The sequence below is a fragment of the Coregonus clupeaformis genome, chromosome 20 (genome assembly GCF_020615455.1).
Source record: "Coregonus clupeaformis isolate EN_2021a chromosome 20, ASM2061545v1, whole genome shotgun sequence".
In the NCBI taxonomy this organism is placed as follows: domain Eukaryota; kingdom Metazoa; phylum Chordata; class Actinopteri; order Salmoniformes; family Salmonidae; genus Coregonus; species Coregonus clupeaformis.
Genome location: NC_059211.1, coordinates 53,678,719 through 53,699,790, shown reverse-complemented (window position 1 = coordinate 53,699,790; position 21,072 = coordinate 53,678,719). Strand labels below are relative to the sequence as shown.

The following is a 21,072-nucleotide window of genomic DNA, read 5'->3' as shown; positions in this document are numbered from 1 at the left end:
ATTCTATTCAATCGTTGGAGAACCCTGGATTTACATGCGAAAACGTAATTACTCACTCTTCATATTTGGCTTGCTTCCGGATATAGTCCAGTGTTTCATGATGAGAGGCCCCTCCAAAGTGTGTCTCAATATCTTAATAAAAAATATTTGTGTCACTATTTTTGATGACGAAATTAACTCTGTGATGATTTGAATAGTACCAGTCAAATAGCCTAACTATGATGAAACACGCTAATTGCCTAAATTAGGCTACATGCGTACCCAGCAACTGGGCTGATTGACACAACTGAACACCTGTGGGGGAGGGCGGGACCCCGCGTATTTTTGACTGCATTATTTGCTATATGGACTAAAAACAACCAATTACGTTTTATTTGAAGAGAAACATATCTAAATAACAGTAGTGTCAGTGAAGTAAGATTTTAAAAAATATTAGAAAGTTCGCGGTTTTGCCATGTAAATAGGCCTTTCTACGAGGAAATAACCTGTATTAACGTTATCTGCCCACACGGTGGCAGTCCGAGACCACTAGGCCTACGCTCCATCAGGGACTCTAATAGACTTTTCATATGTTGCATCCTCATTCCCAAGAGAAAGCAGAAGTGCACATCTGAGAACCCCATTCAAAACAGATCGATAAACGGATAATTAATTGAAATAATAAAAAGTAATATTGGTATCTACTGTAAGTGTCAAAGATAAAACAGGTCCAAAATATATTTCATTGTGTTTATTGTTCATCGAAAAAAATATCTTGCCTGTAATACATGATCTGAAAATTAAATTGACAGGTAGGCCTAACCAGGAGGAATTTGATCAGGAGTGGTTTGAAAGTGCTGCAGGGATTACATTGTTATCTTCCATCATAATGGCATTAATCGTTGTCAGGTACACAGTGTGGTTGGTATAATAATAATATTACACAATGTACAGTTGTCAACACAAATAGGATTGCATAACCTGGAATGGTCTGTTAGGAAGGAAGTATGTAGTTGTACCTAATATATTTTTGGTGGTGGTGTAGCTTGTGTTAGTTTAACAGATATAGAAGAGAAACATTAGAATATCATATGGTTAAAAGACAAAATATTATATTCAAATGTTTAAAATAATAATTTCAAAAACTAAAATGCAATTGTTGTAATTCAGCAACTGTGGAAATACTCCCTGTTTAAAACTATACAGTACTAAACAAAAACAAAAGGACAAGGGCTTCATATGAGACCCCCTTATTATATCTGTTGTTTCCAAAAAAAATCATATTATTTGTATTGGAACTTAATCAAGTAATCATTCCTTGCCAAACACACACACACACGTGCACATACACACACAAGCACGCCTAATTTACGGATTGTCAAACATTACAAGTCAGAAATCAAGCTTTGATCCCTCATTCTAACCTTTTGGTTAGACAGTCTCTCTACACATTATTCTCATGACTTTAAATATAAATACCTTGGTAAAAACATGTTCTACAAAATGATACAATATAAAACAAGGAACAAACATTTATCTTAAACAAGTTTCAAAATACAATCATGGAGAGAAAATAATAAGAATAATTTGGAAATGGTAATGTCATCACATTATGCCATATTAACATTCTTAAAATGTATTGCAGTTCATCAATAATGCATCAAATATGTTCATGCTTATATTCTATCATTCTAATCTTTCGATCGTCCACATTGTGATTGATACATTTTGATTTGGGGCTCCAATAATTGAAATCTATACTTTGCAAGTGCAATCTACTCATAACCCCATGACCTTGTCATCAAATCCATGCAAGACTTGACACAGTTGGTTTGCTTCGCAATTCCTTTATTGAGTTGCAATTGTCATACCTTAACATTCAAAATCGTTGAACTATATGAGACTGAACACTGCAGCACTTGAGATGGCAGCATTTTTCACTGGTTGAACAAAAGTTCAAATTAAAGGGAAAGTTCACCCAAAAGTCTAAGTTTGTCAGATGATTCCATGCAACAAAAAAGTGGTATTATGTTGAGGTGAATCCATATTTAACAGCATCTGTAGTGTAGATCAGCCTAAATGCATTAGGAGATATCTGCAGGTCTGAATCCCAAATTAATGGAAAAGATACGCGCCATATAACTAAAAGTGTGCCACCAATGGAATGCAGGAAAATAAGAAACTTTTGACTTATTGAAAGGTGCAAAACAATTAAAACTGACCTGGCATGGCCTGCATCACGCTCTTGTTGCATACAACCATATCAGTGGTTGTAGGCTAGTTGAAATGCTTCAAACATATTGTGAAATTCATTCGGGACATGGTTTTATTTGAGTATGAATGCGTCATAGGAGAACGAACGTGTTGAAAATGTCTGTTGAAAGAGTTAAATACTTTACTGACACATTTATGAGCATAAGACTAGGATAGTAAACATACACATGCACAGTTATTTAGTTAGCAGCCAAGGCCATATTACAGATACATAGGGGTTGTCACATCAAGGGTGCACATTTTGTTTTTTGCCCTAACACTACACAGCCAATTCAAATGATCAAAGCTTGATGATTAGTTGATTATTTGAATCAGCTGTGTAGTGCTAGGGCAAAAACCAAAACGTGAACCCCTTGGGATCCCGAGGACCGAGTTTGGGAAACCCTGCAATAGTGTTTTATAATCATCCTTGTTGATGGACTCTTCAGTCTGTTAATTGAGTGTGGTTCTGACAGTACAGTATTAACACAGTAGGGGCATAGGCAGGCTTGTTGACTGGGTTGTCGCATTTGTCGGAGAGTTTGGTTGTTCCTTTCACACAGCTGCAGGTAATATACTGTATGAAATATACATAACAAGATATCAAAGTATAAATCGTGAGAGGAATCCCTAAACTGCTACATATCGTTGCTGTCTGATGAAAACCTTTTTTTAAAAACATTTATTGAAAGCACTAACTCCCCTCAATGTACTCTGAACCTGTCATGACAAGACAATGTATTCAAAATAGCTTATGAAGTTTCATAATTGTATGTTCGTTATTGGGAAAATAGGGTCATTCTTTCTATTCCCTGAAAAGTGTGTTTTGGAGATAAGAGGTTTTCATCAGACAGCAACGATATGGACTTTCCTGGATTCAGGTAAAAAGTCGAGAAATGTTGCTATAAAACAAAAGAACACAAAGATAAAATCTCATCAGAACATATATCCCTGGCATCTATAAATTATACACCACCATTCACTGTTCCGTTATTATTAAGAGGAGCATCCATTTTCCTCAGAACATTGACTAATCATTTAGTGGTCTAACACAAACATTGTCGTCATTCTAGAACTAGCCGTCACTCTGGAACCAGACCCTCATTCTGGAACTAGCCCGATTCTGGAACCAGGGGCGTAGTCATTACGCCGATTCTGTTGCAAAACATTTCTTAAACGGAAGCAAACGGAACGAAACGGGGGAGGACCTACATTAATTGTCCAATAGAAACTCTAGTTTTAGTTGCAAAACGTTCTGTTTTGGACTAATGATTACACCCCAGTCCATCATTCTGGAACTAGCCTGTCATTCTGGAACTAGCCCATCACTCTGGAACCACCAAATCATTCTGGAACCAGCCCATCATTCTGGAACCAGACCATCACTCTTCAACCAGACCACTCTTCAACCAGACCATCACTCTTGAACCAGACCATCACTCTGGAACCAGGCCATAACTCTGGAACTAACCTACCATTCTTGTACTAGACCATAATTATGGCTTTTTCCACAGTCCCTGGAATCTTCTTTCATAATGAGTGAGCACAGTGCCATTTTCTACCAGTTTAAAACATAATCTGTTCTTTCATGATGAGTCAGCCCTGAGCAAAAACCTTTCTTTCAGTTCACATGTTGAAATTAAAAACATTGACAGTGGACAGTTGTTGTCTCATTTTTGTAATCCCACTCCTGTATGGGTAAAGTGACTGTCACTGTCCTTCCACACTCACACCCCATTAGCAAAGGGTACGTTGACTTCCTGATTGATACTCTCCTTGATCTCTAGGGGGAGTGAGTCAAACAGGTGGTCCTCCACCACCAGGCAGTTCCTGCGGAGGAGGTGACACTGGCCTAGCTGGGGCGGCAGGCGGTCCAGACAGTTTCCCTTCAGCTCCAGGTTTGTTAGCTGCACCAGATTGCTGATCTTCTCTGGAAGGATGGCGATACAGTTGTGTCCCAGACATAGTGTCCTCAGTTTGGTGCACTTAAACAGTTGCTTGGGTACTACCTCCACCTTGTTGCCTGTAATGGCAAAGTGCTGGAGGTTCTGCATGAAACCAATCTCCAGCGGAATCACCACTATGGAGTTGTGGCTAATGTCCAGATACCTCAGCTTGAGCAGGTTAAACAAGGGTACAGGCAGAGATTCAAGTTTATTGTGCGAAAGATAGAGGGACTCAAGGTTTTTGACATGGCTTATGGACAATGGAATGGTAATTATTTTATTGTGCCACAGTTTGAGGCAGATCAGCCTCTTGAGGTGCTGGAAGCTGATGACCTCCTCAATGGTGCGAATGTTGTTGGATTTCAGGTCCAGCTCCTGCAGGTTGGTCAAACTGAAAATAGCATGGGGTATCCTCTCCAGTTCACAGTTGTGAAGCTCCAGTTCAGCTAGGTTCATCATTTTCTTCAAACTGTTCAGTACCAGGAGTTTAGTACCGTCATTGTGTACCACCAGCTTGAGCAGGTGTGGAGAGAGATCTGTTATGTTGGTCGGAACCTTCGTCAAATTGCTTTTTAAATGCAGAATCTTTAGATGCCTCAGGTCTCTGAGAGATTCTAAGCCTATCATCTTGTTGTTTTCAGAATTCAGATTCCCGACCAAGTACAGCTCCCTCAGACTTTTCAACAGGTACACCCAAGTGGGGATCTCGGCTACGTCCGTAAACTTGACATGAAGGCACCGGAGGTGGTCACGAAGGAAACTGAACGCAGTCTGCTCGACTTTGGCAGGACAGTGGTAGAAGTGCAGCTCCTGAATGTTGATCATCTGGGAGATCTTAGCTGTTATCCTGGCCTCTGGGATCAGCTCCAGCTTCAGGATCTCCAGATCGGTCAGGTCAAAGACAGCGTCTGGCAGACCTGACAGCATGAAGAGATGGAGCTCCAGTTTGTCCTGAGCGTTGCGGGTTACATGCTGTCTCAGTTTCTCGAATGTCCACTCGTGATTCAAGCTGATCTCCCGCAGCTTGTTCTCACTGACTTCAGAGAGGAAGACGCCAAAACGCTTAGAGTACAGCTGGTCGTACTGATCGACCATGTGCAAGAGAAACGCAAAGTCGTTCTTCACGTCAGGAATGTCACTGAAGCTACTCTCCTCTCTGACTTTCTCAAAAGAGTACTCCTTGAGAGGTCGTCGAAAGAGCCAGAAGAGAGTGTATATACAGATGAGGCCGTATATACAGACAAGGGAAATATAGCTGACAAGCAGCTTCCTTAACATGAATGCCATGTTATGTGTGCATTGGAATTTAGTGTACCCAGTTAAATGTTTTATGTCAGGCTCACACACATGGTCAAAGTCAATGGCAGCAACAAACGTCATTGTGTAACACAAGATCAAAATGAACTTCACCGTTTTGATCACTGTTTGGGCAACGTAGAGCTTGTAGATCAAATCACTGTCTTCCACGTGGGTACGGAACTTCCTAACCTTTTCAAATAGGGCTTTGGCCTGCTCTCCATCTTTATTGTCTAGTATGTTCATGCATGGGACTTCAATGACAGGTTTATCAGCAGTGAACTTCACCCCAGACTTAGCCAGCATCGGGGTGGACTGGTTAGGACTTCCCTCTTCACTGCTGGTTGAGAAATGTTTTGGCAGGGAAGGGGCACCAGTGAGCCTTTGCTTATTCTCCTCTGAGTCCTCACACGCCGTCTCAGATAAAGCCTTGGTTGTCCAAGGAGACTCAAAACACTTCCCCAGAATCCCCACAAAATGCTCTATTTTCGAACAAGTCTTTGGATATTTGAACCAGAAGTTACTGCTGACCATGAGGACGATGGTGTGTATGAGAGCAAGGTATGGGAAGTATTTAGAATACCACGGCAGGGCGACATGGTAGCACATCTGATTGACAAAAACATACTGCTGAAAGTCCAGGTTTGTCCTGACGCCTGTTGGAGGAGGCGGCTGTCTAACACCACCAGACTGTGTAAAGTGGATCTGATGAACAACACTATCCGGTAGATCTTTAGTCATTAGTGGAGCGGCAGCTAGCGTCACCCTGCTTCCTCCGTTCCCTGACCCAGAACCAGACCCCTCCGCTGGCTGCGGTGTCGTGAAGCCGCTGGGGTCCTCTGAAGCTTGTTCCAGGATGGGAAGGCAAACCACCTGGTCTTTGGTTAACTGCATGGTTCCAGAAAATATGGCCAGCATCAGCATGACGACGCCCAGGTAGTCCATAAAGACGTCCCACCATGGTTTCAGGATCCGATAGGTTGGCTGGATGTCATTCAGGGCAGCTACCTCTGTAAGAGTAAACATCACTGCAACAGAAAGCAGACGTTTTAATTAAACAGTGGCAAACAGAATATACACATGATTTAACAAAAAAAGTGCAATTAAATACCTTCCGAAAATTAATTAAGCCCACATTCTTTATTTTTATTTTTTTTATCAGTGGGAATTACATTACATTACATGTCTTGATTAGATTATGTATCGCTATGGGTCCTAATTTGACTACATGCAATTTGGAAAATCAGTCATCACTGATCAACTCAGATTTTGGCATTAAAAATGCAGAACACACGTCATTGAAGAAAAGAACAGTACATCTTCATCAACATGTACAATTAGCCTACGTTGAATATGGCAACATGCCCTCTTCTGACTAATATTTTTATGACATAACCTCTAGGCTATCTGCCAATCATTTCTTTCATTACTACATGAACATTAGGGTTGGGAATTGCCAGGGACCTCAAAATATGATATTATCACGAAACTTAGGTGCCAATACGATATGTATTGCAATTTTCAAGATTCTATACAGTACCAGTCAAAAGTTTGGAAACACCTACTCATTCAAGGGTTTTTCTTTATTTTTAATATTTTCTACATTGTAGAATAACAGTAAAGACATCAAAACTATGAAATAACACATATGGAATCATGTAGTAACCAAAAAAGTGTTAAACACTTCAAATAGCCACCCTTTGCCTTGATGACAGCTTTGCACACCTCAACCAGCTTCATAAGGTAGTCACCTGGAATGCTTTTCCAACAGTCTTGAAGGAATTCCCACATATGCTGAGCACTTGTTGGCTGCTTTTCCTTCACTCTGCGGTCCAACTCATCCCAAACCATCTCAATTGGGTTGAGGTCGGGGACTGTGGAGGCCAGGTCATCTGATGCAGCACTCCATCACTGTCCTTCTTGGTAAAATAGCCCTTACACAGTCTGGAGGTGTGTTGGGTCATTGTCCTGTTGAAAACAAATGATGGTCCCGCTAAGCCCAAACCAGATGGGATGGCGTATCGCTGCAGAATGCTGTGGTAGGCTTGCTGGTTAAGTGTGTCTTGATTTCTAAATAATAGTGTCACCAGCAAAGCACCCCCACACCTCCTCCTCCATGCTTCACGGTGGGAACCACACATGCGGAGATCATCCGTTCACCTACTCTGCGTCTCACAAAGACATGGCAGTTGGAACCAAAAATCTCAACGGACACATTTCCACCGGTCTAATGTCCATTGCTCGTGTTTCTTGGCCCAAGCATGTCTCTTCTTCTTATTGGTGTCCTTTAGTAGTGGTTCTTTGCAGCAATTCGACCATGAAGGCCTGATTCACGCAGTCTCCTCTGAACAGTTGATGTTGAGATGTGTCTGTTACTTGAACTCTGTGAAGCATTTATTTGGGCTGCAATCTGATGTGCAGTTAATTGCCGATTTCTGAGACTGGCAACTCTAATGAACTTATCCTCTGCAGCAGAGGTAACTCTGGGTCTTCCATTCCTGTGGTGGTCCTCATGAGAGCCAGTTTCATCATAGCGCTTGATGGTTTACGACTGCACTTGAAGAAACTTTCAAAGTTCTTGACATTTTCCGGATTGACTGACCTTCATGTCTTAAAGTAATGATGGACTGTCATTTCTCTTTGCTTATTTGAGCTATTCTTGACATAATATGTACTTGGTCTTTACCAAATAGGGCTATCTTCTGTATACCACCCCTACCTTGTCACCTTGGCTCAAACGCATTAAGAAGGAAACAAATTCCACAAATTAACTTTTAACAAGGCACACCTGTTAATTGAAATGCATTCCAGGTGACTACCTCATGAAGCTGGTTGAGAGAATGCCAACAGTGTGCAAAGCTGTCATCAAGGCAAAGGGTGGCTACTTTGAAGAATCACAAATATAAAATATATTTTGATTTCTTTAACACTTTTTTGGTTACTACATGATTCCATGTCTAATTTCATAGTTTTGAAGTCGTCACTATTATTCTACAATGTAGAAAATAATAAAAAAATTAAGAAAAATCTTTGAATGAGTAGGTGTGTCCAAACTTTTGACTGGTACTGTATGTATTGCGATTCGATACTGTGATTTTATTGCAATTCGATGTGCCAAACATATTGCTCACCATACAGTGCATTCAGAAAGTATTCAGACCCCTTCACATTTTCCACATTTTGTTACGTTACAGCCTTATTCTAAAATTGATTAAATTACTTTGGTGGTGGCAGATGTTTTTCAGCGGCTAGTCAGGATCGAGGGAAAGATGAACGGAGCAAAGTACAGAGAGATCCTTGATGAAAACCTGCTCCAGAGCGCTCAGGACCTCAGACTGGGTCGAAGGTTCGACTTCCAACAGGACAACGACCCTAAGCACACAGCCAAGACAATACAGGAGTGGCTTCGGGACAAGTCTCTGAATGTCCTTGAGTGGCCCAGCCTGAGCCCGGACTTGAACCCGATCTAACATCTGTGGAGAGACCTGAAAATAGCTGTGCAGCGACGCTCCCATCCAACCTGACAGAGCTTGAGATGATCTGCAGAGAAGAATGGGAGAAACTCCCTAAATACAGGTGTGCCAACCTTGTAGCGTCATTCCCAAGAACATGCGAGGCTGTAATCGCTGCCAAAGGTGCTTTAACAAAGTACTGAGTAAAGGGTCTGAATACTTATGTAAATGTAATATTTCTTGGTTATTTTTATTTTTATTTGCTAACATTTCTAAAAACCTGTTTTTGCTTTGTCATAATGGGGTATTGTGTGTGGGTTGATCAGGGGGGAGGGAAACAATTTAATCAGTTTTAGAATAAGGCTGTAACGTAACAAAATGTGGAAAAAGTCAAGGGGTCTGAATACTTTCTGAATGCACTGTATGTCTGCTGCAGAGGGACAAGAGAGAGCCATGAAAAAACAAGTTTTGATCAGTCATGGAAATTAAAGTGCTGAAAACAAATTGGCTTCCTATTTAAAAAATAAGATGGAGAACAAGCTATGAAGAAAAAATACTGGAGTTTTGGTGCAGGTACAACCAACTAGCGCAAAAATAATATTGTTATATTGTCAAAACAATACGATAGTTTGATAAAAAATATCTTGATATGTAACTGTATCGATTTTTCCCCATCACTATCCGCAACTCTAAAACAATCTACATTTTGTGTGAGTGGAAAGACCTTGCACACCATACAGACCAGAAGAACAGCAGGGCTTTGCATATTTTCCACTTTCTAAAGCTTATCGACATGGGCTTAGTCATGACATGTTCCACCTAAAACTCTATTTTATATTATCTAATCAAAAACTGCTTAAGTCATTCCTGTCTTTGTCTTTGCTTGTCTTGATAATCTCTAGATTTATACCTACCCTTCATCATATGAAACTTATTTTGGCTTTGATGTGACTAACTCACGCGTTAAGAACAAACCCAAAGCCTTACTAAAACCTGACAGCCAGACAGAAAAGATGGCAGGGGAGTTAAGAATGTCTGCCTCTACAAAGAGAACTGCAAAAAAAACAAAGGGTGGTCCTTAATTTTGTCCTTTGAATAGAGAACTGGAAAGTGAAGTGAACAGCCAGACAATCAGTCACACGTTTGCTACAGGCAGAGTACTCTGTAGCTCATTTGTAATTATGTGCATTTAAGCTAATTGCGGCCTCAAACATCTTGTCTAATTCAAAATGATATGCATTAGGGTACATATTGTCTTCAAACAAATAAATGCTTCAATATATTCACTATATCATCTGAGATCCTTAAATTCGGATACCCTATATGATAATTCAACATTCATTCTCAAATGTCATTATTGGGTACCGTCATCTTTTAACCTTTATATATATACAGTTTAGTCTCACAGTTAAAATCTCTTTTGCAAGAGAAACCTGTCCAAGATGGCAGTAGTCTTGGAAGTGAACTGAATATACTCTCATTCATAATACTGTAGCAAACGGCAGGGCAGGAAAGCAAACACCCTACGCATCATGCTAATAAGGTTAACCCCCTTGCTGGGAATTGTAACATGGCTAATAGAGCGAGGATCGCTACACTGCCCCCTCCCAATGGGAATGCATATCCCCGTGCTTCAACTACTCAGCCCCCTCACACGTCCGGGAAGTGCGTTCCGATGGCCTCACAGCCGCCATCCCACTTCTGGGAATTGTAACATGGCCCATTTAGCAAGGATCCATATAATGCATTCCTCTGACCTGCTGTCCAGAGTGATGCACACTTGGCCCATGTTATCACCTTCAGTGGTTCATCACTCATTCATCCAGAGGGTAACCAATTGACACAGCCTACAGAAATAGCATGCAACATGTAGATGCAAACGTCCATCTTCCACATCCAAATCTGCTCAGACAAAATGCTGAAATACAATGGAAATCAACTGGTACAAGTTTCTGTATTTCAGAGGCAGTGCAAGTTGGGGATCAAGTTGCCACCCTATTCCCTACACACTACATAGGGAATAAGGTGACATTTGGGACGCAGCCCTAGCCTTGCATAACCACACTGAGGCCCAGATGTTGGCGTTGCTTTAAGATGGAACTGAACTCCTGAGTGAGCAGAAATGTAGACTTAGTAGACAGTACACTGTGTACTTGTCCCAGCTTCAAGATTTGGTGATGCATGTGTTATCGTTTACCTTTAAACATTGGTTGAGAACACTTATGTTGTTATAAATGTGCAATTAACCATTTTGCAAATAAAGCAGACATATATTCCAAGTTCAAATAAACCACTATGCCAACTCTATATTTCCAGCTATATAGCCAGCTGTGCACAAGAGGGTTAAGACTAGAACAGCAGCTGTGAGGGTTATGCCTAGTTATGTAGAATATGGCTGGCATACTGACTGAAGGCCTAAGCTAACCTCAGTATGGACCTTTTCCAAAGTAGGTCAAGTACTGAAAAGCTATGCAAGAGTCACTCTCATTTGTCAACAGATAATGATTGGCATCTAAAGCATCCAATCAGAGCACTCAGTAGACCCATGGACATAAAATTAACCATATGCTTTCCCAATGATGAGCATTATCACACAGAGGAAGGCTATGATTTGCTGGGCAGATCACTACTCTACCCAGCCTCCTGGTGTCAAGACTAGGCTACTGTGTTGTGCAACATGCCCATATTTTAAACTGAGCAAGCATATGCACTTGATTGTTGCATGTAATTGGTTTATTCGGATCCCCATTAGCTTTTGCTGAAGCATCAGCTATTCTTCCTGGGGTCCACACAAAAACATACAACACGACAAGTAACAAAACACTGATACACTGATAGACAAGAACAGTCACACAAACAAAATGAAAATCTGTTCAATGCCTGAGTAGGTGTGAGGGGAAATTGACATTTGAACTTTAGAGACAGTGAAATATTCATATTAGGCTTACCATAGATCCAATGTCTTATCCTGAATAAAAATAGAACTCCATGTCAACTCCTATTTAGTGGTAATTATAAACTGGGTGTTCGAGCCCTGAATGCTGATTGGCTGACAGCCGTGGTAAATCAGACCATTTACCACTGGTATGACAAAACATTTATTTTTACTACTCTAATTACGTTGGTAACCAGTTTATAATAGCAATAAGGCACCTCAGGGGTTTGTTGTTTATGGCCAATATACCAAGGCTAAGGGCTGTGTCCAGACACTCCGTGATGCGTTGTGCGTAAGAACAGCCCTTAGAAGTGGTATATTGGCCATATAACACACCCCCTCGTGCCTTATTGCTTAAATATAACATAGGCAGTCTAATGCTGATGTAGTTTTCAAAAATATGGGACATGCAAAGCAGTGATAGAGGTAGCCTATAGCGTTTAAACATCAGTTTGTCCCACTGTTCCAATTCCACAGCATCCCACAATCAAAAGTGGCGATGTTTGTGGTAGCTACCATGTTAGCTAGGTTTCTCAACACATCCTAGTTGAGAAAAACTCGGCTACACTACTGTAGGCTACTGTATTCACAAGCTGCTGGTCCACATGCAAGTGCAGTAGTCTGAGATTTTAAATAGGCCTTGTTTACATTGCCATATGACAGAAAAGGCTAAACACTGCGTTATATATATCAGCTAGGTTATATGGTTCCTATATTATGAAGAGCTTCGGCTACTTACTGTGTTCCAAAATGGGTTCAGTACGCCGACAACTGAAATTATATTGGCTACCCACCACATCCTCCTACATAGAACATTATGTCCACCAGTGCTACTGTAGGCTACATAGATTGAAATAAAAGTCCAGTGGCTGTATGTGCCTATGTCGATTTTAAAAAGGTTATAACACATAGCGTGGTAAAGACATCGCCGGTTTAGTCGCCCAGACTAGATACATCCCACTACATCATCGATGGCGCACTGGGCGCATGCATGGCTCAGACTGGCTGTCACGCGATGCTCGTGAGTGGCCTCCAAATGTGACACAGCATTATTCCTCTTCACTATAGCCTATTGATAGTACTGCGAATGGATGTGGTCCTATCCAGCGTCTTTTAACTATATCCAAATAGCACAGTTCAATGCACATTGTCCAAGGTATTAGGATAACATCCAAAAACTATTTCTGCGCGGATTCGTTTCCCCAAAAATCCTACAGCCCAATAGCGAATGTACGGAATTGCTCAATGCCCGCTTGGGAAATAAATCTCTTGACATTGAAAGTCCTGTTTGTGAGTGAAATGGTTAAACAACATGTGTTCTATATTACATTTCGAATTTATCATGTGTGCTTCACACGAGGTAGCCTACTGGGGATCCACTATTGCGCGCCTGAATCCGCATTGATATAATTTCGGACAGGGCGAAGACAGTCTGGCTGAAACACTTCGAAGTACAGCTCTCCTTGCCCTGTGAGACACTTGGGTCCTGCCAGCAACGTTAGCGCGGACAACGTTGCAGATAGAAATCGCTTTAGCTTACCAAAAATGGTGGAAAAATTAAGATAGTTCACTCAGTCCGTTTACCATTGAATAAAATAGTAAGTTCCGGTCTACTTAACGGGGTGGGTCTCCCATAGACATCAATGCAAAAGCAGCTAGTTCTGGTCTACATAGTAGTTCATTGACTTTAATTGAACCAGAAAAAACAGCGAGTGGAGTATCTCGCTTCCTCTTCCGTCTCTGAACCTAACACTAGAGCGTATAGGCCAGGGGTAGGCAACTACATTCAGCCGCGGGATAATATTTGTCGGAGCGGATGGTTGGGGGGCTGGAAAAATAATTTATCCAGGGGTAGGCAACTAGATTCAGACGCGGTCTGATTTTTGTCGGAGCGGATGGTTGGCGAGCCGGTGGAATACGACGATACGAGCGCATATTTCAGAGAGCGCTCCGTAAGCCACGCCCCAGTGGGCAGAGCTAGGCATGTTGGACTGGGACACCAAAGATTTGTATAACTAAACCGAGATACACCACAGCCTGACGTTTCCAATATGAACAAATGAGTCAAAGTGGGCAGAACAAGCAAGGAGGTGGGCAGAGCAAAGCACGAGCTAGCTTGATCCTATTGGCGCGATCTAGCAACATCTGCATATTTCCGTAAGGGAACGCCTTCTCTGAAGTGCGAGTGTGCAATAAATCAATTCGCCTTTGCGATTTTTCAAAACTTTTGCAAAGGGTAAAGTCTACAAAACTCTGTCCACTCTGTTCATAACAGATTTTAGTTTTAGGAACAGAAAACTGTATTGAGATCAACTGTTTCATCGATGAGAAAATGTGCAGAATGTCGGCCAAAATCCATCTCGTTCCATCTTCTGCCGGCCAGTGGACTTCCTCTCCAAGCGGATGCTTCACATTTATACATCCGGTGAAATATCTGTCTCATTGTTCTATCTGCGGGAACACGTTTTAATACAATAAAAAGGCTCTCATTTTACAGTGGATCCGCCATGGCTCTGTGTAGCCTAGTTTATTTGAGACCAGTGTATCGCAGTTAATTTCGTTTTTGACTTAATAAGTAAAATATATTTGAGTAGTAAACTGGGAAACAACGAGTCCCAGACAGTTCGCAATAGAACATACCAGAAGGTGCATCGTTTACTAGGCTACTTAAATTATTGGGATCGTCTGCTTACCACAAGTCCTTGGAATAGGGTCTTGAAGTGTGAGTACTTTCTCTATAGTTACTATGGATATTGTCTGAGCCTGCTGGCCATTAATACTGGTAATGCCCTCTCCTTATTGAAATGGGGAATAAAGGAAGACTATGCTTTCATTTTCAAAAACACATTGAAGACATTGCTAGATTGAATGTATGCTTTTATAATGTCTGTATTACAGCAAATCAAATAAAGATTAGTACAAACTGGATATGTGACTTCTTTCCCCAATGATTTCCTAAGGCTGAGGTACTTTGTCAATTATCAGTTATTCTCTACCAACGCTAGCTGAGTCTGAATGGCAACAACACCACACACAACTGCAATGCAACTAATTCATCTCATTGGTACATGACTGTTCAGTCTGTTTGAATATTTCATCAATGAAAATATGGATTTCTTGGCTGAATAAAGGTTTTTATTAAACCTTCAAAGGGGACACACATACACAATAAAGGGTGTTTATCAAATACAGTCATTGACAGGAACAGTAATTTACTGCATCACTTATAGTCACAGCCTCTCCCCTTCATTTGCTTAACTGGGGGAATGAGATGGAGAAATGGTTAACAATAGGCAGGGTGGGGCTCTTGGCTACATCGAGCCATGACTACACATCAAGTAACTCATGCAAGCAGTAAAATCAGATTAAAAAAAATACAAAAAGACACCTTATGCAACAGCAGGGACTGTGAAGAGACACACACATAGGCACAGACACATGCATACACACACACGATAACATACACATGGACTTTGTGCTGTAGATATGTGGTAGGAGAGTAGTGGCTTGAGGGCACACACTTAAAGGACAATTCCACCCTAAAACTATATTTTGGTATTTGTTTCATTAGTCCATTGTTGATATAGTCCCAAAATGTTTTGCTTGTCAGCAATCAAGATATGTAACTTTCAAAATACAGAAATATGAAATGTAATGTCATGTTTTTAATGGTTGGCAGCCATTAATGGGGATTCGTAATAAATACAAATACAACCGGCAGAATGCGTCCCAAGGGCACCCTATTCCCTATAACTTTTCCCTGTATAATGCACTACTTTTGACCAGAGCCCTGGTCAGATGGAAAGATGGCTTTTCATAAAGACCTCATGGTAAGTAATGGAATGCAAGTTTCTCTGTGTGTGTGTGTGTGGCCACACCTGTTTGACCTCGCTGTGATACTGTAGGCCTACATATGTTACTTTTCTGAGTCAATTCAGGTACCATTAAATGTCCTGTGTTATTATTTTAAAGAAACACAATTTATTTCAATCTCTAGTTGAGTAAAATGTACCCAATTAATTATGAAAAGAAATGTACTTGATAGGTCGATGTCCTCGTTGTGGTTTTACAGATGTGTTTAATACGTTTTATGTACACACTTTATTAGAATAATCTTGTCTGCTACGTGAGCTAAAGGACTGGAGACTCATTAACACTGCACATGAATCAGAGCAAATAACTACTCTGCCTGGCTTAATTTCCTCCACCCACTGCAAGGCCAACAGTATGGCCATCAGCTCCGCCGTATATACAGCCAGATGATCTGTAATACGTTTCCTGACTCCACCCCACATTCCTGCACTACAAATGCTGAACCAGTACGTCCTGTCCTTGGATCTTTTGAACCATCTGTGTAAATGGCCACAAAATCCTGATACACATTATCCAGAAGTCTCTTAAACGAATCAGATGGATCAACACTCTCCCTATCTTTCTGTAGTCTCGCCAACACTTTTAGATCAACTACTGGAGGCGGGAGTAGCCATGGTGGATTTACAGGAATAGCTACCGTTGGACTAAACTCCCTTCCATATAGTCCCATTGTCATGCCCTGGCTCTGGGGACTCTTTAATGTTGAGCCAGGGTGTGTAGGTTTATTGTTTAGTTTTCTATGTGTTTCATTCTAGATCATTTATTTCTATGTTGGCCATGGTGGTTCCCAATCAGAGACAGCTGTAGCTCGTTGTCTCTGATTGGGGTCCATACTTAGGCAGCCTTTTGGCATGTATGTTTTGTGGGATCTTGATCCGTAAGGTTTGTTTGTTGTATGACCTAGGACTTCACGTATCGTTTTGGTTCGTGTTGTGTACTTTAATAAAAGTATGTACGCATATCACGCTGCGCCTTGGTCCGCTTCATCTAACGACGATCGTGACAGAAGATCCCACCATAAAAGGACCAAGCAGCTTGCCCAGGAGGAGAAGCTGGCGATGGCTCAGGTGGGCGAATGGTGGTCATGGGAGGACATATTCGCGGGCAGAGGGCCCTGGGCAAAGGTACAGGCCCTGGCAAGAGAGGAGAAACGGCGCCAACCGTGCCGACGACGGACACGCGAGAGGCAACCCCAAGACATTTTTTTTGGGGGGGCACACGGCATGGACGACGGGGCTGCTGGAGGCAGCTACAGGGCGCATCAGCGATTTAGGAGAGGAGGCCACCAGGTTTGGGGGGCTGGAAGGGTGGTTGGCGGAGCCTGGAGGTAGAGCAGAGCCAACTCCCCGTACTCAGGCTAGGCAGCGTGAGACCAGGCAGGTTCCGAGTTATGCGGAGCCACGTACTGTGCCGCGAGTGTTCCGGCACAGTCCTGTATGTCCTGTGCTAGCACCACGCACGTGTCGTACTAAGGTGGGCATGCAGCCAGGACGGAGTGTGCCGGCTCAACGCTCGTGGCCTCCAGTACCCCTCCTCGGTCCCGGATATCCTGCGCCAGTGCCACGTGCTGTAGTGTCAGTACGAGTGCACAGCCCTGTACGTCCTGTGCTGATGCCTCACACAGAGTGTGTGGAAATAGGCATTCAGCCAGGACGGGTTGTGTCAGCTCTCCGTTCCAGACCTCCAGTCCGTCTCCACAGTCCAGCCCGGCCCGTTCCTGCTCCCCGCACCAAGCCAGTGGTGCGCGTTGTAAGCCCGGTCCGGCCTGTTCCTGTCCCTCGCACCAAGCCTGTGGTGCACGTCGCCAGCCCGGTCCGGCCTGTTCCTGTCCCTCGCACCAAACCAGTGGTGCGCGTCGCCAGCCCGGTCCGGCCTGTTCCTGCTCCCCGCACCAAGCCAGTGGTGCGCGTCGTCAGCCCGGTCCGGCCCGTTCCTGTCCCCCGCACCAAGCCTGTGGTGCGCGTCGCCAGCCCGGTCCGGTCTGTTCCTGCTCCCCGCACCAAGCCTGTGGTGCGCGTCGCCAGCCCGGTCCGGCCTGTTCCTGCTCCCCGCACCAAGCCAGTGGTGCGCGTCGTCAGCCCGGTCCGGCCCGTTCCTGCTCCCCGCACCAAGCCAGTGGTGCGTGTCGCCAGCCCGGTCCAGCCCGTTCCTGCTCCCCGCACCAAGCCAGTGGTGCGCGTCGTCAGCCCGGTCCGGCCCGTTCCTGCTCCCCGCACCAAGCCAGTGGTGCGCGTCTTCAGCCCGGTCCGGCCCGTTCCTGCTCCCCGCACCAAGCCCAGTGGTGCACGTCATCAGTCCGGCACGGCCCGTGCCTGTTCCACCGGTGCCTGAGCAATCCGCTCCACCGGTGTCCAGTCCAGCTCCGGCCAGCGGGGCCAGACCAGACCAGGGGCGCTACGGGGGGGTAGAAAGAGAGTGGTGGTCACGCCCGGAGCCGGATCCGCCGCCGAGGCGGAATGCCCACCCGGCCCCTCCCCTGTTGTGTTTGGTTGGCGCGGTCACAGTCCGCGCCTTTGGGGGGGGGGGTACTGTCACGCCCTGGCTCTGGGGACTCTTTAATGTTGAGCCAGGGTGTGTAGGTTTATTGTTTAGTTTTCTATGTGTTTCATTCTAGATCGTTTATTTCTATGTTGGCCAGGGTGGTTCCCAATCAGAGACAGCTGTAGCTCGTTGTCTCTGATTGGGGACCATACTTAGGCAGCCTTTTGGCATGTATGTTTTGTGGGATCTTGATCCGTAAGGTTTGTTTGTTGTATGACCTAGGACTTCACGTATCGTTTTGTTGTTTTGGTTTGTGTTGTGTACTTTAAGAAAAGTATGTACGCATATCACGCTGCGCCTTGGTCCGCTTCATCTAATGACGATCGTGACACCCATCTCCTTCGCCTGGGTATTACACACCCACCCAAAGCTTGTGTTCTGTCTTCGCTCATGTTCCCAGCATGCCTGTAAAATCCCTTTCGCAGGATGAGACACCCCATGTCCCTCTAGGTTGACCCAATAATTCATTGCCAGCTGCTGTCTCCTAATCTGCAATGCCATATCCCCCAGGCCCATATTTTCAAAGAAAACACAATTTAATTATATCTCTATTTGAGCAAAATAAGTAGTTTTGTTGTGTTCACAAGAACATCTTAATAATTCAGGAAAAGATCCCCACAGTCAGGCAGACAAATCTAAATGTTCTATCATAAAGTGAGAACAATTAGCTTCCCTGGCTGATATGGCTTCTACTTAGAAATACTATAAGAGTAAATTAATAGATGACATTCACTGCTGTAAACCTGTCTCCAATATAAATCGCATAATTTACACAGACCCACCGCGGACCTTTAAAAGGCGTTCCATGGTCTGTTTTGTCAACGAGCTCAATGTTTTCCAAAGACTTGTGGTAAATAGATGATCCCAATAATTTAGGTAGCCTTGTAAACGATTCCCCTCTGGTATGTTCTATTGCGAACTGTCTGGGACTCCTTGTTGTTTCCCTGTTTACTACTCAAAGATATTTTACTTATTAAGTCAAAGATGAAATTATCTGCAATACACTGGTCTCAAATATATTAGCATAACTAAGCTACACAAAACCATGGCGGACCAACTGTAAAATGTGAGGCTTTTTATCGTATTAAAATGTGTCCCGAGTGGTGCAGTGGTCTAACATGCTGACCACACCGCCCGCTTCGCGTGCGCGAGCGTTGCAAAATAAATGTACACATACATGTTATTCAAACATTGCAACCACACTGCTCGCGTGCGTCAACAATCGTTTGCGTAGCCAGATGCTAAAATAGAACTTGGTTCGCTGCAAGTCCCGTCTCTTCCATCTCCTCATTGGTTTTCAAAAGCATATACCCATGTGGGTGATCGAAAGATTAACTGAGGTCCACACTCCAGTCCAGTTGGTGGTGGTAATACACCTTAAACTTGGTTGCCAACCGCCATATAAAGTCCAAAGAAGATGAAGAAGCCTGAAGGAGGAGAGATTAGTAGAAACGAACTCGGTTTACCCTTTTATCTGTGGATTAATTGTTGGAGCAGAGGACCTTGTGCATTTCAGGTAAAATAACAACCCAATGTTTATATCCCAGGACAAATTAGCTATCAACAGCAAGCTAACTAGCGAAATTGCCATAAATGTTTAATGCTTTTCGACCTGTCCCCAAATTAATATAGTTGGTTCAGAGTTTGTTTTGAAATTGTAACCTGCGTGTACTGATCACATCTGTTATGGATGGACAAAATCAACATGCACGCAATGGTGCACGTGGAGGCACGCGCGTGCCCGGTCTAGTCAGGATGCAAGGCACTGCATGGCAGTGTTTGAGGCATCACTACAGACCCGTGTGTGACCGGGAGTCCCATAGGGCGGCGCACAATTTTGTTCTATGAGATAATATCAGTCTGTTAACATGACCTTTATGAATTATGAAGCCTTTATTTGCATGTTTTGATTAGATAAACGCTTCAAAATTCACAAAATGTGACGTTAGCTGATGAAGATTATCTCATAGAACAAAACATATGAGATCTGCTAAGCCTGTGTTTACCACAGACCTTATTTTAGGCGTTTATCCAAAAACCCTCCAAAAAACCCATTAATTTCCCCATAGGCTTTGGCCAACAAGCCATGGCGGCGTTAGTGACTACAAAAAGACGCCATAACTATTGCTCTTTGTTCGTATCACATGATTTAGCCAACAGTACAATCTTTGTAAGTAGGCCAAGATTTGCGGCTATAGGCCTATATTATATTATATAATAATAGTATTACTATATGCAATGTTACGGATATTTACACTTTGTAACATTTAATTTGGCTACTTATCCTATTTAGGCTAGGCGTAAAGCAGGCTGTGTATTCAATTCTTGATCGGTACCGTCAGTAGTCTACACCTCCAGGCAGCATCCCTTTATTTTCAGCAACAGGAATTTAACAAAGTGTGCATGTTGCCGGTTAGAAGAACTGGCAACCCTGTGTCATCACAGCATCACCACGAGTCTTTGTTAATCAAATCATCAAATCAAATGTTATTTCTCACATGCCTCGTAAACAACAGGTGTGGACTAACAGTGAAATGCTTACTTACAGGCCCTTCCCAACAATGCAGAGAGAAATAAAATAGAGAAATAATAGAAAAGTAAAACACGTAATAATAGATACACAATGAGTAACGATAACTTGGCTATATACAAGGGGTACCTGTACCGAGTCGATGTGCAGGGGTATGAGGTAATTGAGGTAGATATGTACAGTACATATACTGTAACTAGAAATAAAGTGACAGGTAGTAAACAATAGCAGCAGCGTATGTGATGAGTCAAAAAAGTTAGTGCAAAA

General features: G+C 43.0%; 1 protein-coding gene across 1 annotated transcript; it reads right to left on the bottom strand.

Moving 5' to 3' along the window:
• Positions 1-3,441: 3,441 nt before the first annotated feature.
• LOC121533926 (volume-regulated anion channel subunit LRRC8D) lies at positions 3,442-13,344 on the bottom strand. Its single transcript, XM_041840289.2, has 2 exons — positions 12,601-13,344; positions 3,442-6,502 (listed from the first exon to the last, which is right to left on the bottom strand). Coding segments are annotated over exons 1-2 (2,544 nt in total). The 5' UTR covers positions 12,602-13,344; the 3' UTR covers positions 3,442-3,959.
• Between the last annotated feature and the right edge of the window lie 7,728 nt (positions 13,345-21,072).